We start from the raw sequence: 17,662 nt of genomic DNA on the forward strand, positions 1-17,662 counted from the left end.
GAAACTGCTGGGCTCTCCTCGCTGGAGCACCCTGCAGTTGAGGTCATTGCAGCTCTTTGCCACTGGCGTGGAGGCTGCTCCTGCTCTGGGTTTGCTTCTGGCTCAGCGGCAGCACCGGTATCTCCGGCTCCAGACACCGAGAAACAGTGACTCCACTGCCTCCATGTGCAGCCAGACCTTTCCCATCCATCTCCTTGGAAAGCACCCTCTTTGACTGCTTTGGCTACCAACCAGAGCAGTCGCACCCATGTCTGCTTGGCCCAAGCTCCATCCTGCTCCGTCTTCCTTGTTTGCTCACCTGCTGCTTGTGGTGAGGGTTTTTAGCAGTGAGCACCGGGGGCAGACGTTATCTCTGTGCTGTGTTGGTTTAATGAGACTCTGCCCCCTGCTTCTGATCCCTGCGGTAGAGAAGAGGATGGTGAAGAGCCTAGCACACCCTGGTAGGCCTGTGTATTGTGAACATAGGTGGATCTAGGATTTTGAAAAGGGGGGTGCAAATGGTGTCATGCATCTTCATGTATAATGCAAATCATTTTTCTCCTGGTAAAAAAGAAACCAGAAGCTATACTAGGCAAACAAGGTTCTTTTTGGGTGAATCTGATATCTTTTATTAGACCAACTCAAGTAGTTGGAAAACAATTTTTAAGCAAGCTTTCGGGTTCAGGAGAAGCTATGCTAGTATGTTAGGGGCCTAGGGCTACAGTATTCAGTTTAAGATTCAAACAAACATAAATACACCTTTATTGGAACGTGCACTAATTTGCTATATGTAACTTGCTGTATTCTGGATTAAAAATGCAACAAACTAGGCAAAAGTACTCAAAAGATGTTTCTTTAGTCCTATGCTGATTAGAATTAAATGTCAGGTTTATAAAACAAACCTTCCTGAGCATCTTGATAGTGCACCCATTCCTTTACTGAGAGTTATTTCTGGACCTGAGTGAAAACGGTCCGAAGGGCTGTGGAATAGCTACGTTACCAGGAGCAGCTAGCACAGGGGTGGGCAAAATGCATCCCGCGGGCTGGATGCGGCCCACCAGGTCATTCTATCTGGCCCGTGGGGCCCCTAAAAAATTTAGAAAATTAATATTTATCTGCCCCTGGCTGCCTGTCACACGGCCCTCGATGGCTTGCCAGAACTCAGTAAGCAGCCCTCTGCTCAAAATAATTGCCCGCCCCTGAGCTAGCAGATACAGAATTGCAAAAGAAAGAATAGCTTAATTAGTGGAACATTAAGGCCATTATAAGGAGAGGGTTGTTAACACCTGTGGAATGAAGAGTTTAGAAGGAATCGAGCAGATTATAATGAGCCTTGAAGTGAACTGACTCTCACTGCTGTCCGATAGAGGGTGCTGCCCCTGCCTGGCAGTTTGGTTTAAACTTTGGGTAGAGCAGGAATCAAAGGAGGGGACAGCTGCACCAGTGCACCTGCCCGGGGTCTGCCCTGATCGTGAACTACCTCCTCCAGTTCACCAGAATTCATCTGTGAGCTTCTGGCTGCAAAGCTGCAGGTGTTTCCAAGGGCTGCGTGTGCAGTCACTTGGAGCGATTGCTTCTCCACACACCTGAGGCCTGCTGATTTCCTGTTCCTCTCCCCCCACACCTCTCTCCTGCCCCAGCCAAGTGGGAAGCAGGGTGCAACTGGTCCCCACCTTTAATGTGGCACTTACCATGTGTTGCTTTTGTCTTCTCTTTGTGATGCAGGTTGCAAGATCAAAGCTCTGCGTGCCAAAACCAACACCTACATCAAAACGCCAGTCAGAGGAGAGGAGCCCGTCTTCATTGTCACCGGGAGGAAGGAGGACGTGGAGATGGCCAAGAGGGAGATCCTCTCAGCAGCTGAACATTTCTCCATGATCCGGGCGACACGCAACAAGGTCAACGGCTTGACAGGAGCCATGCAGGGCCCTCCCAACCTGCCGGGACAGACCACCATTCAGGTGCGGGTCCCCTACCGTGTGGTAGGCCTGGTGGTGGGACCCAAAGGGGCCACCATCAAGAGGATCCAGCAGCAGACGCACACGTACATCGTCACGCCCAGCCGAGACAAAGAGCCTGTCTTCGAGGTAACGGGGATGCCTGAAAACGTGGACCGGGCCCGGGAGGAGATCGAAGCTCACATCACCATGAGGACAGGATCCTTCATCGATGTGAATGCCGACAACGACTTCCACTCCAACGGCACCGACGTTTGCCTCGACCTGCTGGGCAACACGGCCAGTCTGTGGGCCAAGGCACCCAACCCGGCCCGCAGGCCGTCAGCTGGCCTGCGCAACGACAGCCTCAGCTCCTTGGGCAGCACCTCCACTGAGTCATACTACAGCGGGCGGGTGGCAGACACCAGCCCCACCAGCCCCTACAGCACCAGCAGCGGCTTCACCTTCGGCGACCCCCAGGCACCGCTCGGCTCAGAGGAGTGTGACTTTGGCTTCGACTTCCTGGCCCTCGACCTCACCACGCCGACCACCATCTGGTCTCCCTTTGAGCGCTCCAACCCCCTGCAGGCCTTCAGCAGCTGCTCCTCCGTCAACGGCTCCCAGCGACGCAACAGCAGCATCAGTGGGACGGCCACCCCCCGGCACTCTCCGACCCTCCCCGAGAGCAGCGTCGCCCTGGACCACCCCTTAGCACGCCGCATCCAGAGCGACCCGGTCAGCACCTTGTCTTGGCTGCCCACCCAAGGCTCGCTCTCGTCCTTCTCCAACAGTACGGGCTACTCCTCCTCCTCGTCCCTGCCGGGCAGCATCTCGGCCACCTCGGGCTCCCCCACGGATTCCAGCAGTTCCGACGGGCCCCGCAAGAGCTCCCGGGAGTGCATGGTGTGCTTCGAGAGCGAGGTCATTGCCGCCTTGGTGCCCTGCGGCCACAACCTCTTCTGTATGGAGTGTGCCATCCGCATCTGCGGCAAGGCCGAGCCGGAGTGTCCTGCCTGCCACACCCCGGCCACCCAAGCCATCCACATCTTCTCGTAGCTGTCCGTCCAGAGCCGGAGCGGAGGGCGCCCCCCCCCACCCCCTACAACACAGCTTTTTAAGAACTTTTAACTGTTTAAATCAACCTTTTTATTTAACGGATCAGACTGGGGACACGGGGGGAGGGGGAAAGAGATGCTATTTCTCGCTGGGTAGGAAGCTGGAGGGAGAGATTGTGGGGGGGGTTGGACAAAATGGGCGTTTTGGGGGGGGTGGGGAGAGAAGGGACAGAGGAGAGCGCCAGGAAAGAGGGGTGCAAAATTGCCGAGGGGAGAAAAATCAAATGTTTACAGAATAGCTTTAACTCTGGGTCCAGCCACAGGGCTGGGACGGAGAATGACCAGCTGTTCTTCAACAGTTCTTTCCAAATAACAGTATTCAGTTTGCAAAGTGAAATAAACAAGACAGAAAAGGTCCGGTTGCACTTTTTATTTTAGGACACACAAGGGTTGTCTTTATTTTTTTAAAAGCATTCTATTATTATTATAATTTTTGGTTTTTGTATGTACAGTAGTTATTTTTTGGACAGTTATATGTTATTTTTATATATATATAATAAATATATTTAATAAATATATATATTTATTATATATATATATATATATATAGAACATTCTTTTTTGTAACAGTTCTAGCTTCTATTTTGCCAATGTGAAAAACTGCCCAAAATGCATTGAGAAGGCCAGTGTTGTGGCCTGGGGAGGAAGGGGGAAGAGGGGGTTGGAGAAGGCAGCCGAGGGATGGGGACCCAGGTTACCCACATCTTGTCACACAACACAGTGATTTCTATCTCCTTTTTATTTTGTGGTTGGTTTTTTTTGTTCGTTTGTTTGGGTTGTTTTTGGTTGTTTTTGTTTTTTTTTTTTAGTTTTATTTTTTTATTTTTTACCTCTTCTGTATATGTAGGGAATTTATAGGGAAATATGGACTTTATTGAATAAATTTTAAAAACTAAAATATATTTTATTTTAAAAGAAAATAACGGACCTTTGACCTTACATGGCTAAAGTACTGATTATATATTTGCTGAGCTGACTTGACGGTTATGAAATTGTATCAAGAGTTTTATTTTTTGACTTCAAAGCCTTCTTAATAAAGACTTTTTACTATATATGAATATACATTCCATGTGCAGCGTGCTGTTCTCTGATAAGTCCCCCCTTCATTCACAACTGCGCCTGCTTGGCTTTCCAGAGAAATATTAGCTTGGGGTGACCAGGTCATGGATATAGACCTGCTGTGCTCCCCCCAAACATGGTTGGATTGCAGGTGCCATGAGAAGGGACAGAGTTTTGAGGATGGGCTTTTTCCAACAGTGCAAATAACCCACAGTGTTGCTTTTAGCCCCTGCAGCAGTGCAGGATGTCTGGGGGATGGTGCACAGATGGGTCCAGTAGAGCAGCTGCTCTGTGTTCACCAATGGCTCGTGCTAGGACCCATGGTGTGGAGGGGAGTGAGGAGGGCCACGATGCAGCTGTCCCTTGTCACTGTCCCCAGAAGGAGCGATAAGCTTCTCCTTTCCACCTGGCTGCCATCTCAAACAGCTCAGCCCCCATGGTCTCCCACTGCAAAGGAGCAGTCTTGGTGGTGGGAACATCTCCAGGAGAGCCTTGAGTCTGCCTGACTTGGCTCTTAAGGCAGGGTCATTGCTGCCAGGTTTTCTGAACAGGCTGTTGGAGTACCATGGGATCTGCAGAGGCCGAGTTGGGACAGGCCCCTGTGGCCCCAGGACATGTCTGTTCCTGCCCTCTCTGCCTAGGATGCTGCTTTCAGCACAGGCTGGGGAGGCCTGCCCTGGACATCCAGGACTGACTAGCAGGCAGCTTGCAGCTAATACCCCTGGCATCCAGAGCTTCCAGATCCCTATGTAGCAATAGCAGAAGAAGCCTTAATGCATCCAATGGTAAAATACCAGAGTGCCAAGGAACATGATGGCGAAAGCACAACGCTCCTGCGTGCAGGCTGGGGGTGTGTGGTGGGCTGCTTCTACCCCTCGAGCAAAATTAGCATGGGGGCACTTGGGATGGGGGGGAAGGAGTGTTTAGAGCTTTCTCAGGGCCCTGTTTTTACTCCAGCTGCTGGTCCTAGCCTCTGGGCTCCCATCCACCATGCCTGATGGAAGCTTTTCCACCCATGGAGGCACTGGCTCTTCCCCCTGATGTCCCACATGCGAGGCCACAGGAGGAGCACTGCAAAGAACCCTGGTTCTTAGCTACAACAGCCGGAGCAGCCAGGGAACCACTGTGACTCTGGTTGAGCAATGAGGAGCTGTATGTGCAGCAGCTCTTCTAGGACCTTCCCATTCTCTTCTGCAGCTGGGCTAGGGGAGGAGAGCCCTGCCCTGCACAAGGGAAGCACTTGTAGGATGCTTCCTGGAAAGATCTCAAGGCGCAGCAAACATGCCCCTCCTGAGCCAGCCTGTTCTTGCTTCTTGCAGCCACCTGTGACCGACCTAGGGCTCATGCAGGGAATTGGTGGCATTGCTAGGACCAGAATCAAGACCATGGTCCTCTGTCCCAGCTGGATGAGTCTCTGCAGGATGCACAGCTGCTGAGTCCCCCCAGAACATTTGCTTTAATCAGAAGAAACTTCCCCACCTCCCCCCTCAGGGCACATGGCCCTTGTTCCTCACCACCCTGACTGCTGGTTGGTCTGCCCCCTCCTTACAGACACAAGAGCATCAGCTACAGACCACTGGCACAGCCCCAGCAGTCAGCTCCTGCAGACTTCTGCCTGCTCTGTTGTGCCCCCTGCACTTCTTTCCTCGGTCTCAGCATTTCTGTCCTCTATGGTGGGCCCTATCACTGCTGGGCCCACCACAGAGCTCCGCCAAGGGCATTCTACCCAGAGCACATCCCACATTCAGACCTTCAGCTAGTCGCTGCCCTAGCAGCAGAAGGGGCTGGGCTGTAGTAGCTGCTACTGGCTGTAATGCAAAGGAATGACTGGGGAGTAATGTCCTACCTGCTTCCCTTCCCACAGTGCCCCCCACGCAGCAAGCAGGGGCATTCACAACTGCCTGGATCTGCCTGAGTGAGGCACCGTGGGTCAAGCAGCAGAACAGAGGCAGCCACTTGGGTTTGAAATCAGTTGAGAAGTTCATGATTCCCGCTGGATTCCCTGCCGGGGCTGAACCTGAGCTGCCTTGTCTCCACTGCCACCCCACTCCTTGCCCTGCCAACCAGGCTCTGCTGTGCCACGCTGGAGAGTGACCTGCGGACGGCACTTCCGTCCTTGGGCAACCTGCGGCTCTCGCTGCTGGCAGGTAATTCCCTGATTAAGCCGACTCCGGTCAGCCAGACCGAGGGAACTTGGGGAAGGCTGGTTCTGAAGTGACCCAGGTCCTCCAGTCCCGTTGACAGGGGGCATCTGAACCCATTCACCTCCTTTGCCAATCCCAGGTGCTGCTTCTTTTGCATCGCAGTCAGCCACAGAGCTGTGCCCTGAACTCCAAACATGGTCCAGTTCTGCCTGGCTCAGCAGTGATCAAGGCCCAGGGGTGATGAGGTGGGAAAAGGCCACTAGAAAAACTGCTCCACTGGCTTCTGAAAGAGTCTTAGACTGGCAGTGCTTAGACCGAGATGCTGTAGGTTGGACCCAAATGCACCCCCAGTGGGGCCTGAGAAGCTAAAACAGCTGCCACATGGCCTCTGATCAACTCCAGACTCTTGGGGAACGTTGCAGGCAGCAGTGAGCAGAATGCACGGCTTTTTGGTGTAGCCTGGAAAGGAGAGGGCGGGGATACGCGGGGCCCTTGGTACTGGGTTAGCAGAGCCACGGCTCATGGCTTTGTGCCCCCCGTAATTGCATGGCAGTCACAAAAACAAATGTCTTCCAGCATCCCAGCCCCACCACCAGCTCAACTCTTCCCTGCCCCCAAGGGAGCTTGAAATGTGGCTGCCCTGGAAGAGGAGGAAAAGAAAGAGCTTTAATCAAAAGAAACTTCATCCTGAGACACCAAAGAAGAATCAGACTGGTGGTGAGATGGGGAATCTCTGGGGTGAGCACACGGACCCTGCCATGGTTGGAATGGGGTACAAGGAGGGAGGGAGGGAGGAGAGGGGACCCTGCTTTGGGGGTCATATAGGGCCTAGCAGAGGGGAGTGGGTTGCACATAGTCTCTGCCATGAGGGAAAGTGGGGGTGTCTGTGGGTCCTAGGGGCAGAGGGGGGATAGGAGAGGGCCCACAGGGTGTTGTAGGCTGCTCACTAGAAAGGAAGTGTCATTGCCACTGGGAATCCAGCCAGGCTCTGACTGCAGGAAGGGGGGTTCCCTACACAGCAAGGACCTACCTGTGCTGAGGTCTCCTAAACAAAGGAGCTAGAGCAGCTCGCACCAGTGCCCACTTGTGTCTCACATCCAGGCATCACCCACCTTCTCTGGGCTGGGCCCTGCAAGACAGCTCACCCATGGGCCTGTGCCAGGTTGTCTTGGCTGCTCCGCTAATGGCTGTGGGGAGACTGATTTGGGCTGTAGGCCAGCAGCAGTGTCTACAGAAGGTGTGTGTGTGGTTGTGTGTGCACGAGTGTGTGAGAGAGAGAGAATCTGTGGGTAACTGCCCAGCCATGGTCCCTAATGCAGGCAGAGTTGGATAATGGGCTCTTTGAGGCTGGGGAAGCCTGAAGCCAACGAGGCTCAGCTGGGGGTTTGCTGGGCTTGAGCAACCTGCTCAGAAGAATCCAGAATTAAAAGCCTAGGGGTGTGGACAGACAAAACACCTAGGCTGGAGCAAAGGGAGAAACAAGGGCATGCACTTCCCGATGCAGCTCTTAGCAGGAGTACCAGGGCTCTGCAAAGCTGCTGGCCCTTGGCTGGGGTTTAAAGCTAACTGTCCCCAACAGCACCTAGTACCTGCTTCAGGCTCCAGAGGCTCCTGAGTCTATTGCCACGCAGGAACTGGGGCTGCTGGGGAGCCCAGCTCCCTCAGTGCCCTGTGACCCACGTGCAACAAGGGCAGCCAGCTCACTGCCTCCGTGGCTGCCAGGCCCTGCTGTCTGGAGGGAGCGGGCTGACAGTGCCCTGGGCTAGGGCACTGCTCTCTCCACACCTTGGTTACTGTTTCTTTAGAGGCCCTTTAGGGGCACTGGACAGCTCAGGGTCATGGCAGAGCACTTCAAAGCCTTCCCCTCTAACCCTCAGACAGGGAGCACTTGTGGGCTGCCTCACTCTTGTACTGGGGCAGCCTGTATTCACATACCTGATCCTCCCCGGTGGGCATGCAGATGCTCCCCTGTATCAGTTGTCTCACTGGAGAGGCCAAGGCCCGGACTGTAGAAGCAGAAGTTGTCTTGCCCCAAATGTCTCTGCAGCCAGGCTCCCCATGGTTTATGACCTCTCTGGGGCCCAAGCTGTGCCTGTGCCCTGCAGATAGCAAATGCTGTGTGTTTATATAAGAACCTGAACTGCTGGGAGACTGCCCCATGCCCACGGTGCTGCACGAGGGGACTCCTGCCCTGCTGGGCCCAGGCCAGAGCAATGCAGACACAGACGTTAGCTGTTGGGCGCTCCCTTGCTTGCTTCTCTCCAGCACAGAATTCACACCAGGAGTTTTGATGGTGGTGCAAAGTGCGATCAAACCCGTGGGAATATTTTTCCCACCCCTCTTGTTTGGTCCCCATCTGAAAACATGGCTATTAATGGCATTTCAGGCTGTGTCTACAGGGTGCACGCCGCGCAAACACGCCTACATGATTTGTTAATGAGACACATGCGGCCGGCAGCCCGCGGGCAATTAGAGATTCATTATTTTTGCATCAGAAACTGCCTTTGTGTGTTGCGTGTTGCAGAATTTGTTCACATTAGGAGAAAAAGAGGCGACATTTTAATCTCCCTGATTGTCATGTTGCACTAATCCTTCCGCGCGCTGGATTAATGGAGCATGTGCCGTCCTTGTAGAATTATCAGCGCCGACAGACGTGAGCAACAGGAACCAGCGGGGAATGGAAGGGATGTCCGGAGAGCTCACGGCCCCCCCGGGGGCTCTGCGGGGGGACATGGAGCCTGGCTGGTTTGGGGTGGGTGGCAGCTGGGTCTTTCCTGAGAAGTGCCCCACCAGAGGTGTGGGTGCAATGCCAAGAGGCAGCTCTGCCCTGTCTCACTGAGCAACCCCCTTCACCCCACTGGGCCTGCCTCTAACCGAGGAGCCAGAACGTATGAGCCAACAGTGCGCCCTTGTTGCAAGAAGGCTAAGGGCAAACTGGGCTGCACTGGTAGGAGTGTTGCCAGCAGGTTGAGGGAAGTGATTGCCCCTCTGTTCAGCACTGGTGAGGCCACATCTGGAGTCCTGGGTCCAGTTTTGAAGCCCCCACCATTACAGAAAGGATGTGGACACACTGGCGGGCAATGAAAATGGTTCGGGGCTGGGGGACAGGGCTTGTGAGGGGAGGCTGAGGGAACTGGGTGCATTTAGTCTGCAGAAGAGAAGACGGAGAGGGGATTTAAGAGCAGTCTTCACCTACCTGAAGTGGGGGTGGAAAGAGGATGGAGCTGGGCTGTTCTCGGTGGGGGCGGATGACTGAACAAGGAGCGATGGGCTCAAGCTGCAGCAAGGGAAGCTGCGGTTAGATATCAGGGGAAACTTTCTCACGAGGAGGGTGGTGAAGCACTGGAACCGGGTACCCAGGGAGGTGGTGGACTCTCCATCCTCGACGTCTTTGCAGCCCGGTGCCCCCAGGACGTGCCAGCCCAGGAGCGGCTCTGCGCCCCGCGGGGCCTCGGCTTGGGAGCAGGGCGGGAAACTGAGGCAGGCCGAGGAGCGCAGGGACTCGCCCGCCCACCGGGGCAGCGCCATAAAGGCGACGGTGCCCGGCCGGCGCGCGGCAGCGCCCGCGAGCGCTCATTGGTCAGTGGCCGGGGGGAGGCCCCGCCCGTGCCATAAAAGCGACGGCGCTCGGTTCCCACGCGTGCTCTCCCGCCGCTCGTCATGGCCGCGCCGGACCTGTACGCGCAGGTAGGGGCCCGCGCAGCGCACTGGGGCCGGGAGCTGGTGCCTGCCCCTAGTCCTACCGCTCCCTCGTGCCCCGAGCCCTCCGGGGGGTTTGCTCCTGCGGTCCCCGGGACGCGGGGGAGGCGGCATTGGTCTCTGTTCCAGCTCTTGCAGAGAGCTGAGCAGGTGGGAGGCAGGTCCCCAGGACAGGTGAGCCCCTGCTTGGGTGAGGACCTGGGGTTGATCGCAGAGGAGCATTGAGCCCATGAAACATGGATATGGTGCTGGTGCCCTGGCTGGCTTGGAAAGCATCTCTAGCAAAGCACTCTGGAGCCTAATGGGACCCTTGGGGCGTGGGGGGCTGAGGCTGCCTTGCTGCCCTCTGCTCCAAGGGGGCTGGAGGCTGCTCTGTGCCCTGAACTGAGTCGTCTCGGCCCCGGGTTGCCCCCTTCGAGGCCAAAGCCATCCGGCAAGCTCGAGTGTTAGGACGGGAAGCTGTGGCCTGCAGGAGAGGTCCCCTTGTGTTGGCTGATCTGGGTTTGAGACACTGGTGCAGTCACGAGTATTGAACTAGTCTGTGGTGTGTGGTAGCTGCTGGCTGCTCTCCTGGCAGCCTCCTTCATTCTCTCCATCCTGTTGCTAGAGTGGGGGTGTTAGTAGGGCAGGGTGTGTTTTAATCCCACCTACCCCTGGAAGTTTCTTACCTATGCCCAGGATCACAACCTGGTCAGCTACCCTCCTATTCTCAGCTGCTGAAAGCTTCCCCCTATTGCCTCCCCTGCTTCTGCAAAATGCACCACAGGAATCTTTGCAATGACTGGAAGGTGAAAAGGCAAGATAGCAATGGATCCAGACACTTAATTCCAGTGGCCTGGATGCTAGGACCCTGGTGACTTGCCCCCAATGTGGATTTGAGGGGGAGGCTGGGGTGGGGCCTGTGGACAAGCACTAGAATGGGTTACTCTAGCACTAGAGGGGTCGACTCTCCATGCTTGGAGACTTTTTTTTTTTTTTTTTTTTAAGGCCTGGCTTGGCAAAGCCATAGCTGGGATGCTCCAAGTGGGGCTGGTCCTGCCTTTGAGCAGGGGGTTAGACTAGACCTCCTGAAGTCCCTTCCAACCCTAACTTTCTGTGCTTCTGTGACAAGGGCATTTAGCTGCTCCTGGACTGAAGCTGCTCGGGCACAGATTCAAAGTCCAGCCCATTGTGCTGTGTTTCCACCCCCCTTCTCCCCACTCCACTTCCCTTGTTTCAGGGTTGTCTTGTGTTTAGCCCCAGCCAGACAGCATGCAGCCTTTGCTGTATTTACTGCAAATGTGGCTAGGTTATATTGCAGCTTCATCAGTGCAGTGCTGTCTGATAGCCTCTGCTCCTGGAGAGGCACCTGGGGAACCTGGAGTCAGTCATGCTCCACTTCTGGGTATGGAGGCTTCTAGTCTAGAAACTGGTGCATGTGCTCTGAACTCACACTTGCTTCTCTCCTCCTTAATTGTGCTGGGCATGCTCTGGCTTTGTCATACATCCTCCCCTCTCCCCTTTTATTGCTTGCACAGACTCCTGTGTCTGCTCAGTGCTGGGCTATTCACTATTCTTTCAGTGCATTTTACTTTGCTCATCTTCCAGGACATAAGGGTCCATCTAGTCCCAAGCACTCCAGAGCTTATAAACGAACTCATTTGGCCTGATTCCTCCCTGCCCCATCCCCCTCCATGCCCCTGGATCCTTTGTATGCCAAGCCAGTTACCTTGTTGCTCAGGTGCTGGAGGTAGAGGAGGCATCGGGATGTACTTTCAGAGCACAGTGAGGTCTTTGGCAGGGGGAGATTTCTGGTGTGCATGTCAAGGGGGCTGGCTGACTAGGTGGTGAGCCTCCAGACTACATCAAATGCTGTGCCCAGCAGTATCCTGCCATGGGAGCTGTTTTTTCTCAGTGGTAGGTAATCAGGTGTGGGTGTTTGAAGGAGCCCTCCCATACTACTTGTCTGGATTCAGGCAGTTCCCTGCAACTTGGACTCAGTTCCTTGATTCATCAAGCTCTGGGATGAGGGCAAGTGTCTGTCCCCACTGTATGGCTGCAGATAATGGCACTTCCCCATGATGCTGGACTACTGTCCCAGCATCTCTGGAGGAGACCAGAACCTGCAGCTCGGGGCCCTCCTTACCATTGGCTTCAGCTGCACATGTAGACAGGCCAGCAATCTTCGCCCTCATGGTGTTGGGTGTGTGTCTGTGGACTGAGACTACATTTCTGTAGACTGTGAAACAAAATGGAGTAGATGATGCCTCAAACTTATGCACTGAATTGGCAGAGGTAGCTTATGAAGTCTGTCTTGGATGGCTCCAAGTCTGAATGTTAGCGAGGCCTTTATTGGCACCACATGTTCTGGTTAAGTTACACCCTTGGCTTTTCAGCAAGCCTGTGCATTGTAATTGGGGCTTCCAGCTCTTTCTGATGGCATCCCCAGTTACAGATGGGCTGTGTCTGAGGTTGGGGGAGCAAGGGTTGGAGAATCGGACTTCCAGAGTCTTCCTGCCAGGTGCAGGGAGAACTGAACACCCTGAAGATCAAACCTGCTTATCACTGTTACTGCTGGGCCTTGCATGTCATTGCCTGAGGTCAGGGAACAGCATCTTGTGCTTTGCTTGCAGGCCCTCATTTGCTGGGTGCTGCTGCAGTGTGACAGATGCCTAAATTGGGGCCACTTTATGTTGCTTAAAACAAAGCTGGGAAGTATTAAGCCTTCCATAGACTCTTTGCTGAGTAGGCGGTCTGTAGTTCAACAGACACCTGGAGTGCAGCCTGGCACTGCTTCAAGCTGTCTATTTTGGGGGGGGGGGTTTGGCGGGGGGCATAAATGTCCACTTTGACAGTTGGCTCTCCCTTCTCACTGCTGCTGTGGTTCTGGCTGTGACTGAGGCTGCCTTCTCCCAAGTCCAAGTTCAGATGCCTGCCTTCCCCAGTCAAAACCACCACCTCATTGTATTGCAGTGATCGAACAAAACCCAAATTATTGTACTGGAGACTCAGATCTTTGCATTCACCCAGATGTGTATGGTTAGAAGGAAAGCTTTGGCCTCAGTAGGCATGAAACAAGGGAAATGTTTTATATGCATTAGAGCATCAAGTACAGCTTAGGGTTGCCCACTGAATGGTGAGGAGGAAACAAGTTACTGAGCAGCTGTTCAACAAGTGCAGCCTATTCTGTGCACCAAGCTAAGGCAAGAAACAGCTGAAGGAGGAGTAAGCAGCATGCCATTGGGGTCAGAAGTGCAAAATGATGCATGTCTGGGCAGCTGGGAGTCTGTAAGAGGGGCTAACCAGAACTTTTCTTCCAAGCAGTACTTGGAGGGGAAGCCTATGAGACTTAAAGGACATACAGAGCAGCTCAAGACAGTCTGCAAAGCCTCTATCATGCTTTACACAGCACATGACAGCATGGGAAGGTTTCTGATTGCTGTGCACAAGGACTAGTGCATTTCCCCACTGTTTGCTGGACTTGGTCACCTTTTAGCTAGAGCAACACCCCAAATGTGCTGCAGGGACCCTTTAATCCCATTCTCCCAGTTAAACTGCAGGCTTCCTGGCTTGTATTTCTCTAGTTACACAAGCAATACAGCATGGTTGGGGGTGGGGGGTCTGGGGCAGGTTATGAGCAAGCAGCTCCAGCCCCTACCCTCTGCACTGGGGGGAGAGAAGTTGGGAATCCTACCAATGTTTTCTAACAGGACTGTGATGGAGAGTGGGTTCCCCACCCCCAGATGCATTGGATGTGGGGTGGGGGAAAGAGTTTTTAAATCTGCACTAGAACCAGGGCAACCTGAGAAGCACAAGCAAATGCACCAATTTTAAACATTCGTTGCGTTTACGATCCTGACCCAGTTACCGAAAGCCATGTCCAACCTGTCCAGTGTAAACTGTTCTTGCTATATTAAGCTTTGCATGGGTTGGCTATTTTGTGTTGCAATTAGCCTGCCTGGAAACGGGGTCTAGGATTGCTTGCACAGAAGTGATGTTCTCAGAGTGGCTGGAGAGGAGAAACACTGTATGATGCTCATCTAGTAGGGAGGATGGCCTTCTCTGGCATGGGAATGTTTCCACGCACACTGAAAGGTCCCAAGACAACATGTACCGATGGAAAGGTCTTTGGGGTAGGAGAGGGTCTTCCTTGAAACCTGGATCCTGGCAGCTGAGTAATAGTGAAGTGAGCTCAAAGAATTTGGGGATCTCTCAAATGCTGACATAAGTAGGAGCAGTGCCCCCTTATTAACTTAATGGGCACTCATGGATGCTGGGAGGTCAGAGGAGCCCTGCAAGCTCACTGGATGCCAGGATACAAGAGTGTAAGCACCCAAGTTGGGACAAGCCCCCTGACCATCAGTGATGCTGTTATTGCAATACTTGCACCCTGCTCTGAGGACAGAACTGGTGACTTCCCCCATTGGCGCTCCTGTTGCGTTCACCACAGTATCGGCGTGACTCGGACACTCAAAGTACTCTTCCCAATCCCCTGGGAGACCAGGGGCTGCTGTCTCCAGCTTCCAACTGGGGGAATTGAGGCACAGATTAAGGTCAGAAGTGCCTGCTAACTTCAGGTGCCCAAAGTGAGATGCCTTGGCAGCAGGCAGCACTTAATCGGAGCTGGGCTCTAAACACAGGCCTCATTGCAGCTGTACATGCTCAGAGCTTCTGCAGATCCAGCCCCAGTGCCTCTGCTTGGGCCTCCTGAATGTGGGGCATGCACCATTTGCACCAGCCTGAAAAATCTGGGTGGAGTGAGTTGCCCGGCATCCCCTGGGAACCCTGGCCTAGGCATAGGGGTAGAGTCCCATTTTTCCAGGGCAGCATGTAACTGCCTTAACCATGAAACAACAGTCTGCTTTTCCTGCAGCCCCCTGGTTCCCTGCCAGTGGGTGAAACAGGGGCCTGGCAGACGCTCACTAGACACCCTTGCTTCACCCCAGAGCAGGCCCATCCTGTGCCCTGAAGGGGGATGGGGCCCTTTGAAAAGTGGTAGGTGACTTTTTTTGGGGGGGGGATAATCTAGGAACTTTGTGTAGCCCCTGAGCTCCGAGGACTTTGTCATAGCCCCTTTAACTGTGGGACTTGTCTGGTTTCTGCTGTCTTCTGTCCTTGTGGGCTTGAAGCACCAAGGGGAGTGGTGCAAGGCATACAGTAGAGGGTCCTTAAACCTTGATGCTCCTGTAGTCTTTGGAAGAGAAATCCTTGCCTGTCTGGCAAACCAAGGGTATGCTCCTAGAGTAAATGAGCACTGGGTATCTGGAGGGGGATCATGATCAGCCAACATGGCTAATCTGGGGTTAGGTGACTGGGGACTGAAGGTTACAGGGTACTATGTTCTGCAGTGGCTGTGAAGGGCTCAAGGGGAAATCTGTTGTCCAGGGGTGAGTCTCCTGGATGTCTGAAAGGAGCACTCGGTTCTCAAATGTTGTCTGGGCTTAGGCCAAGGAGGAACTGGGGGGTGGGGGAGCTTGTTTAGTGGTTCCCTGACTGCAGCAGTGCACTGCACTAGCCAAAGTTACTTCTGGACCTCTCCAGGATCTGTCTGTCTGCTTCCACTTGCACGGTCATCTCTTTAGGGACCATCAGCCCAGAATATCCTCAAGGCAATGGCTCTGGGAAGGGTGTGAAACACCAGCAGCAGCACCGGTCCCAGAGGCTGGGGCAGCTGGCCTGCGAGATCAGACTCCCCAGGGATGATGGAACCGGCGCCAGAGGCTGAGGAAGGAGCCAGCTCTGTATGAGCACCATCCCCTGAACGGCACCAGTGAAAACCAAACTTTGGAGAGTGGTGCCTCTTGCCTGCTTTCAGGAAAGTGGCACCTCCCTCTCCACCCCCAGACAACCTGCCAAGCTGAGCCCTTACTGAGTTTTACCTTGCAGGTGTTCTCTGTGTGCATGGCCTTGGAGGGGAGAAGAGAGGATGGGATCTCTGCTGCAGCAGAGAATGGAGACTGATTGTGGGCCCCACACACTGGATGTGGGGAGTGGGCTTCAGTGAGCCCAGCCCCTTTCTTCTGCCCCAGCCATCCCAACTTGTCCCTCAGTCCTCTATGCAGCTCGCCTCCTGTTTCACTCCGGCTCCTTTTTCTCAGTTCCTCTCCGATTCCCTGGGTTCAGCTTTTGCCCCCTCTGTCCATCAGGCCTCCCAGCATTTGCACAAAGGATCACCAGGAGGGATGGGCTCTGCTTCTCATTACTGCTCCAGGCCACGGCAAGCGGTTACATGCTCTCAGCAGAGCTTCTCCTATCTATAGTCTTGGGCTTGGATCATGGGATGAATTGTGCTGCATGGGCTGCCTAGGAAGGGAGCCTGCCTGGCATGGAGTGGGGGGGACTTTGGAGATCTTGCTTCATGTTCCCCCGGGTCCTATTTGAGTGTGTGCAGACAGCATTCAAAGGCTTATTACTTGGCTGTTTTCCCCAGCCAGCCTCCCCAAGCTAGGCAGCTAGCGCATCCCTCCCATACAGCCCATCCTCTTTCAGCTTCAGGCCTCTGCCAGTGAAATGGCTGCAAGAATATTCTTATGTGGTAAAATGCACAGCTGCCTCCTTCAGCTTCCTCTGCAAACACCAGTCGGCTGCTTGTGCTGGACCATCCCATGTGCTGCTGCTTCCTCAAGCTAAAAAAGATATTTTTCCTTTTGGAAACATGGGTTGAAACTGTTAAAACTGAGCTACAGGCAGCTGTGGGCAGCAGGGCTACCTGGGCAGCTTCAAGCCAAGCCCAGACACAGATCTGGTGTGTAGTGGTGGCTGTCCCCATTTTCCACTAGTCACCCAGCACTTCCCATCACTGCGTGCTTCCAGCTGTTGGCAGGCTGGCTCAATGGCTTGGGCTGAGGCTTGCCTGTGTCAGGAGCTCATCTCAGACAGAACTTGGAAGGCTTCAACTATTCCTGAGAATAAGACTGGAAAAAAATTCCTCATCTGGGTGTTTAAGGTCACTTTAACCTCCATGCGAGTCCCAGCCTGCCCCGGCTTTGCGACCCCTTGTTGCCCAAGCTGCAAGGGTCGGATACCTCTGCTTGTTCAGACCTGCCGAGAGGCTGCACTGAGCCGGCTCTAGCTTGGGGGCCCAGCAGGACTTCCTTGCACTTAATCTCTCCTGTTTTGCCAAGAGCACTAATGTGGTTCCACCTACCAAAAGTAAATGCAGGGAGACTTGCTTCTGGGCTCTGTGCCCACTGCTTAGGGGGGAGATGGTACTGCCTGCCTGAGATGCAGGAGGGGCTGTAGGACCTAGTGGGTGAGAAGAGATTGGGGGGGGGGGGGGGGGGGGGACTGGGCAGAAGGCTCTTCTGCTTGAGGACGCTTCTTCCCATGAACCCAGCAGAAACTTGAAGCCTTTTGGCAAATTGCTGCGAAACCTACCTGTGTCCCATCCATCCCAGTGCCCAGTGATAAGGACTTACTGCTGTTCCCAGCTGTTCCTTTAATATAAGGCACTGAGGTCAGGTTGCAGGGTTTAAACTAAGTTCTGGCACTTCCTAGCTTTTGAATTCTTGACTTTGGTTTTGAAATGGTCTAATAGCCTCTAGGGTATAAATTACACAGGCCATGTAAAAGTTTAGGTTATTTGTTACTTGTCTTTTTTCCATTAAATTATGTGTTAACATACCTTCCACCCTGCAGACCTGGCTTGCAGCAAGTGCTTCCAAGTTTTGTGGACTTTGCAAACTGGAATTTGTGGCTTATTGTTAGCAACAGGCTGGTAGCAGCCCTGCTGAGTGGGAGCTAAGTGGGA

At 53.8% G+C, this 17,662-nt stretch overlaps 2 protein-coding genes and 1 long non-coding RNA gene across 3 annotated transcripts in view; 2 read left to right on the forward strand and 1 right to left on the reverse strand.

Moving 5' to 3' along the window:
- MEX3D (mex-3 RNA binding family member D) overlaps window positions 1-4,093 on the forward strand; it is a 23,351-nt gene extending 19,258 nt beyond the window's left edge. Inside the window, exon 2 of the mRNA XM_019489952.2 lies at window positions 1,705-4,093. Coding sequence (XP_019345497.2) covers window positions 1,705-2,972 — 1,268 coding nt within the window. The 3' untranslated portion in view covers window positions 2,973-4,093. The remainder of the gene's footprint in view (window positions 1-1,704) is intronic.
- On the reverse strand, window positions 3,821-9,719 carry LOC132246557 (uncharacterized). The gene is made up of 3 exons (XR_009457929.1): window positions 9,431-9,719; window positions 8,170-8,333; window positions 3,821-6,874 (listed from the first exon to the last, which is right to left on the reverse strand). It is a non-coding gene; the product is annotated as an uncharacterized LOC132246557 (long non-coding RNA).
- Window positions 9,720-9,863: 144 nt separating this feature from the next.
- LOC102577330 (unconventional myosin-Vb) overlaps window positions 9,864-17,662 on the forward strand; it is a 50,242-nt gene continuing 42,443 nt past the window's right edge. The window contains exon 1 of the mRNA XM_014599854.3: window positions 9,864-9,921. Within this exon, the coding sequence (XP_014455340.2) occupies window positions 9,895-9,921 (27 nt within the window). The 5' untranslated portion in view covers window positions 9,864-9,894. The remainder of the gene's footprint in view (window positions 9,922-17,662) is intronic.

This window comes from Alligator mississippiensis, chromosome 16 (assembly GCF_030867095.1).
Source record: "Alligator mississippiensis isolate rAllMis1 chromosome 16, rAllMis1, whole genome shotgun sequence".
In the NCBI taxonomy this organism is placed as follows: domain Eukaryota; kingdom Metazoa; phylum Chordata; order Crocodylia; family Alligatoridae; genus Alligator; species Alligator mississippiensis.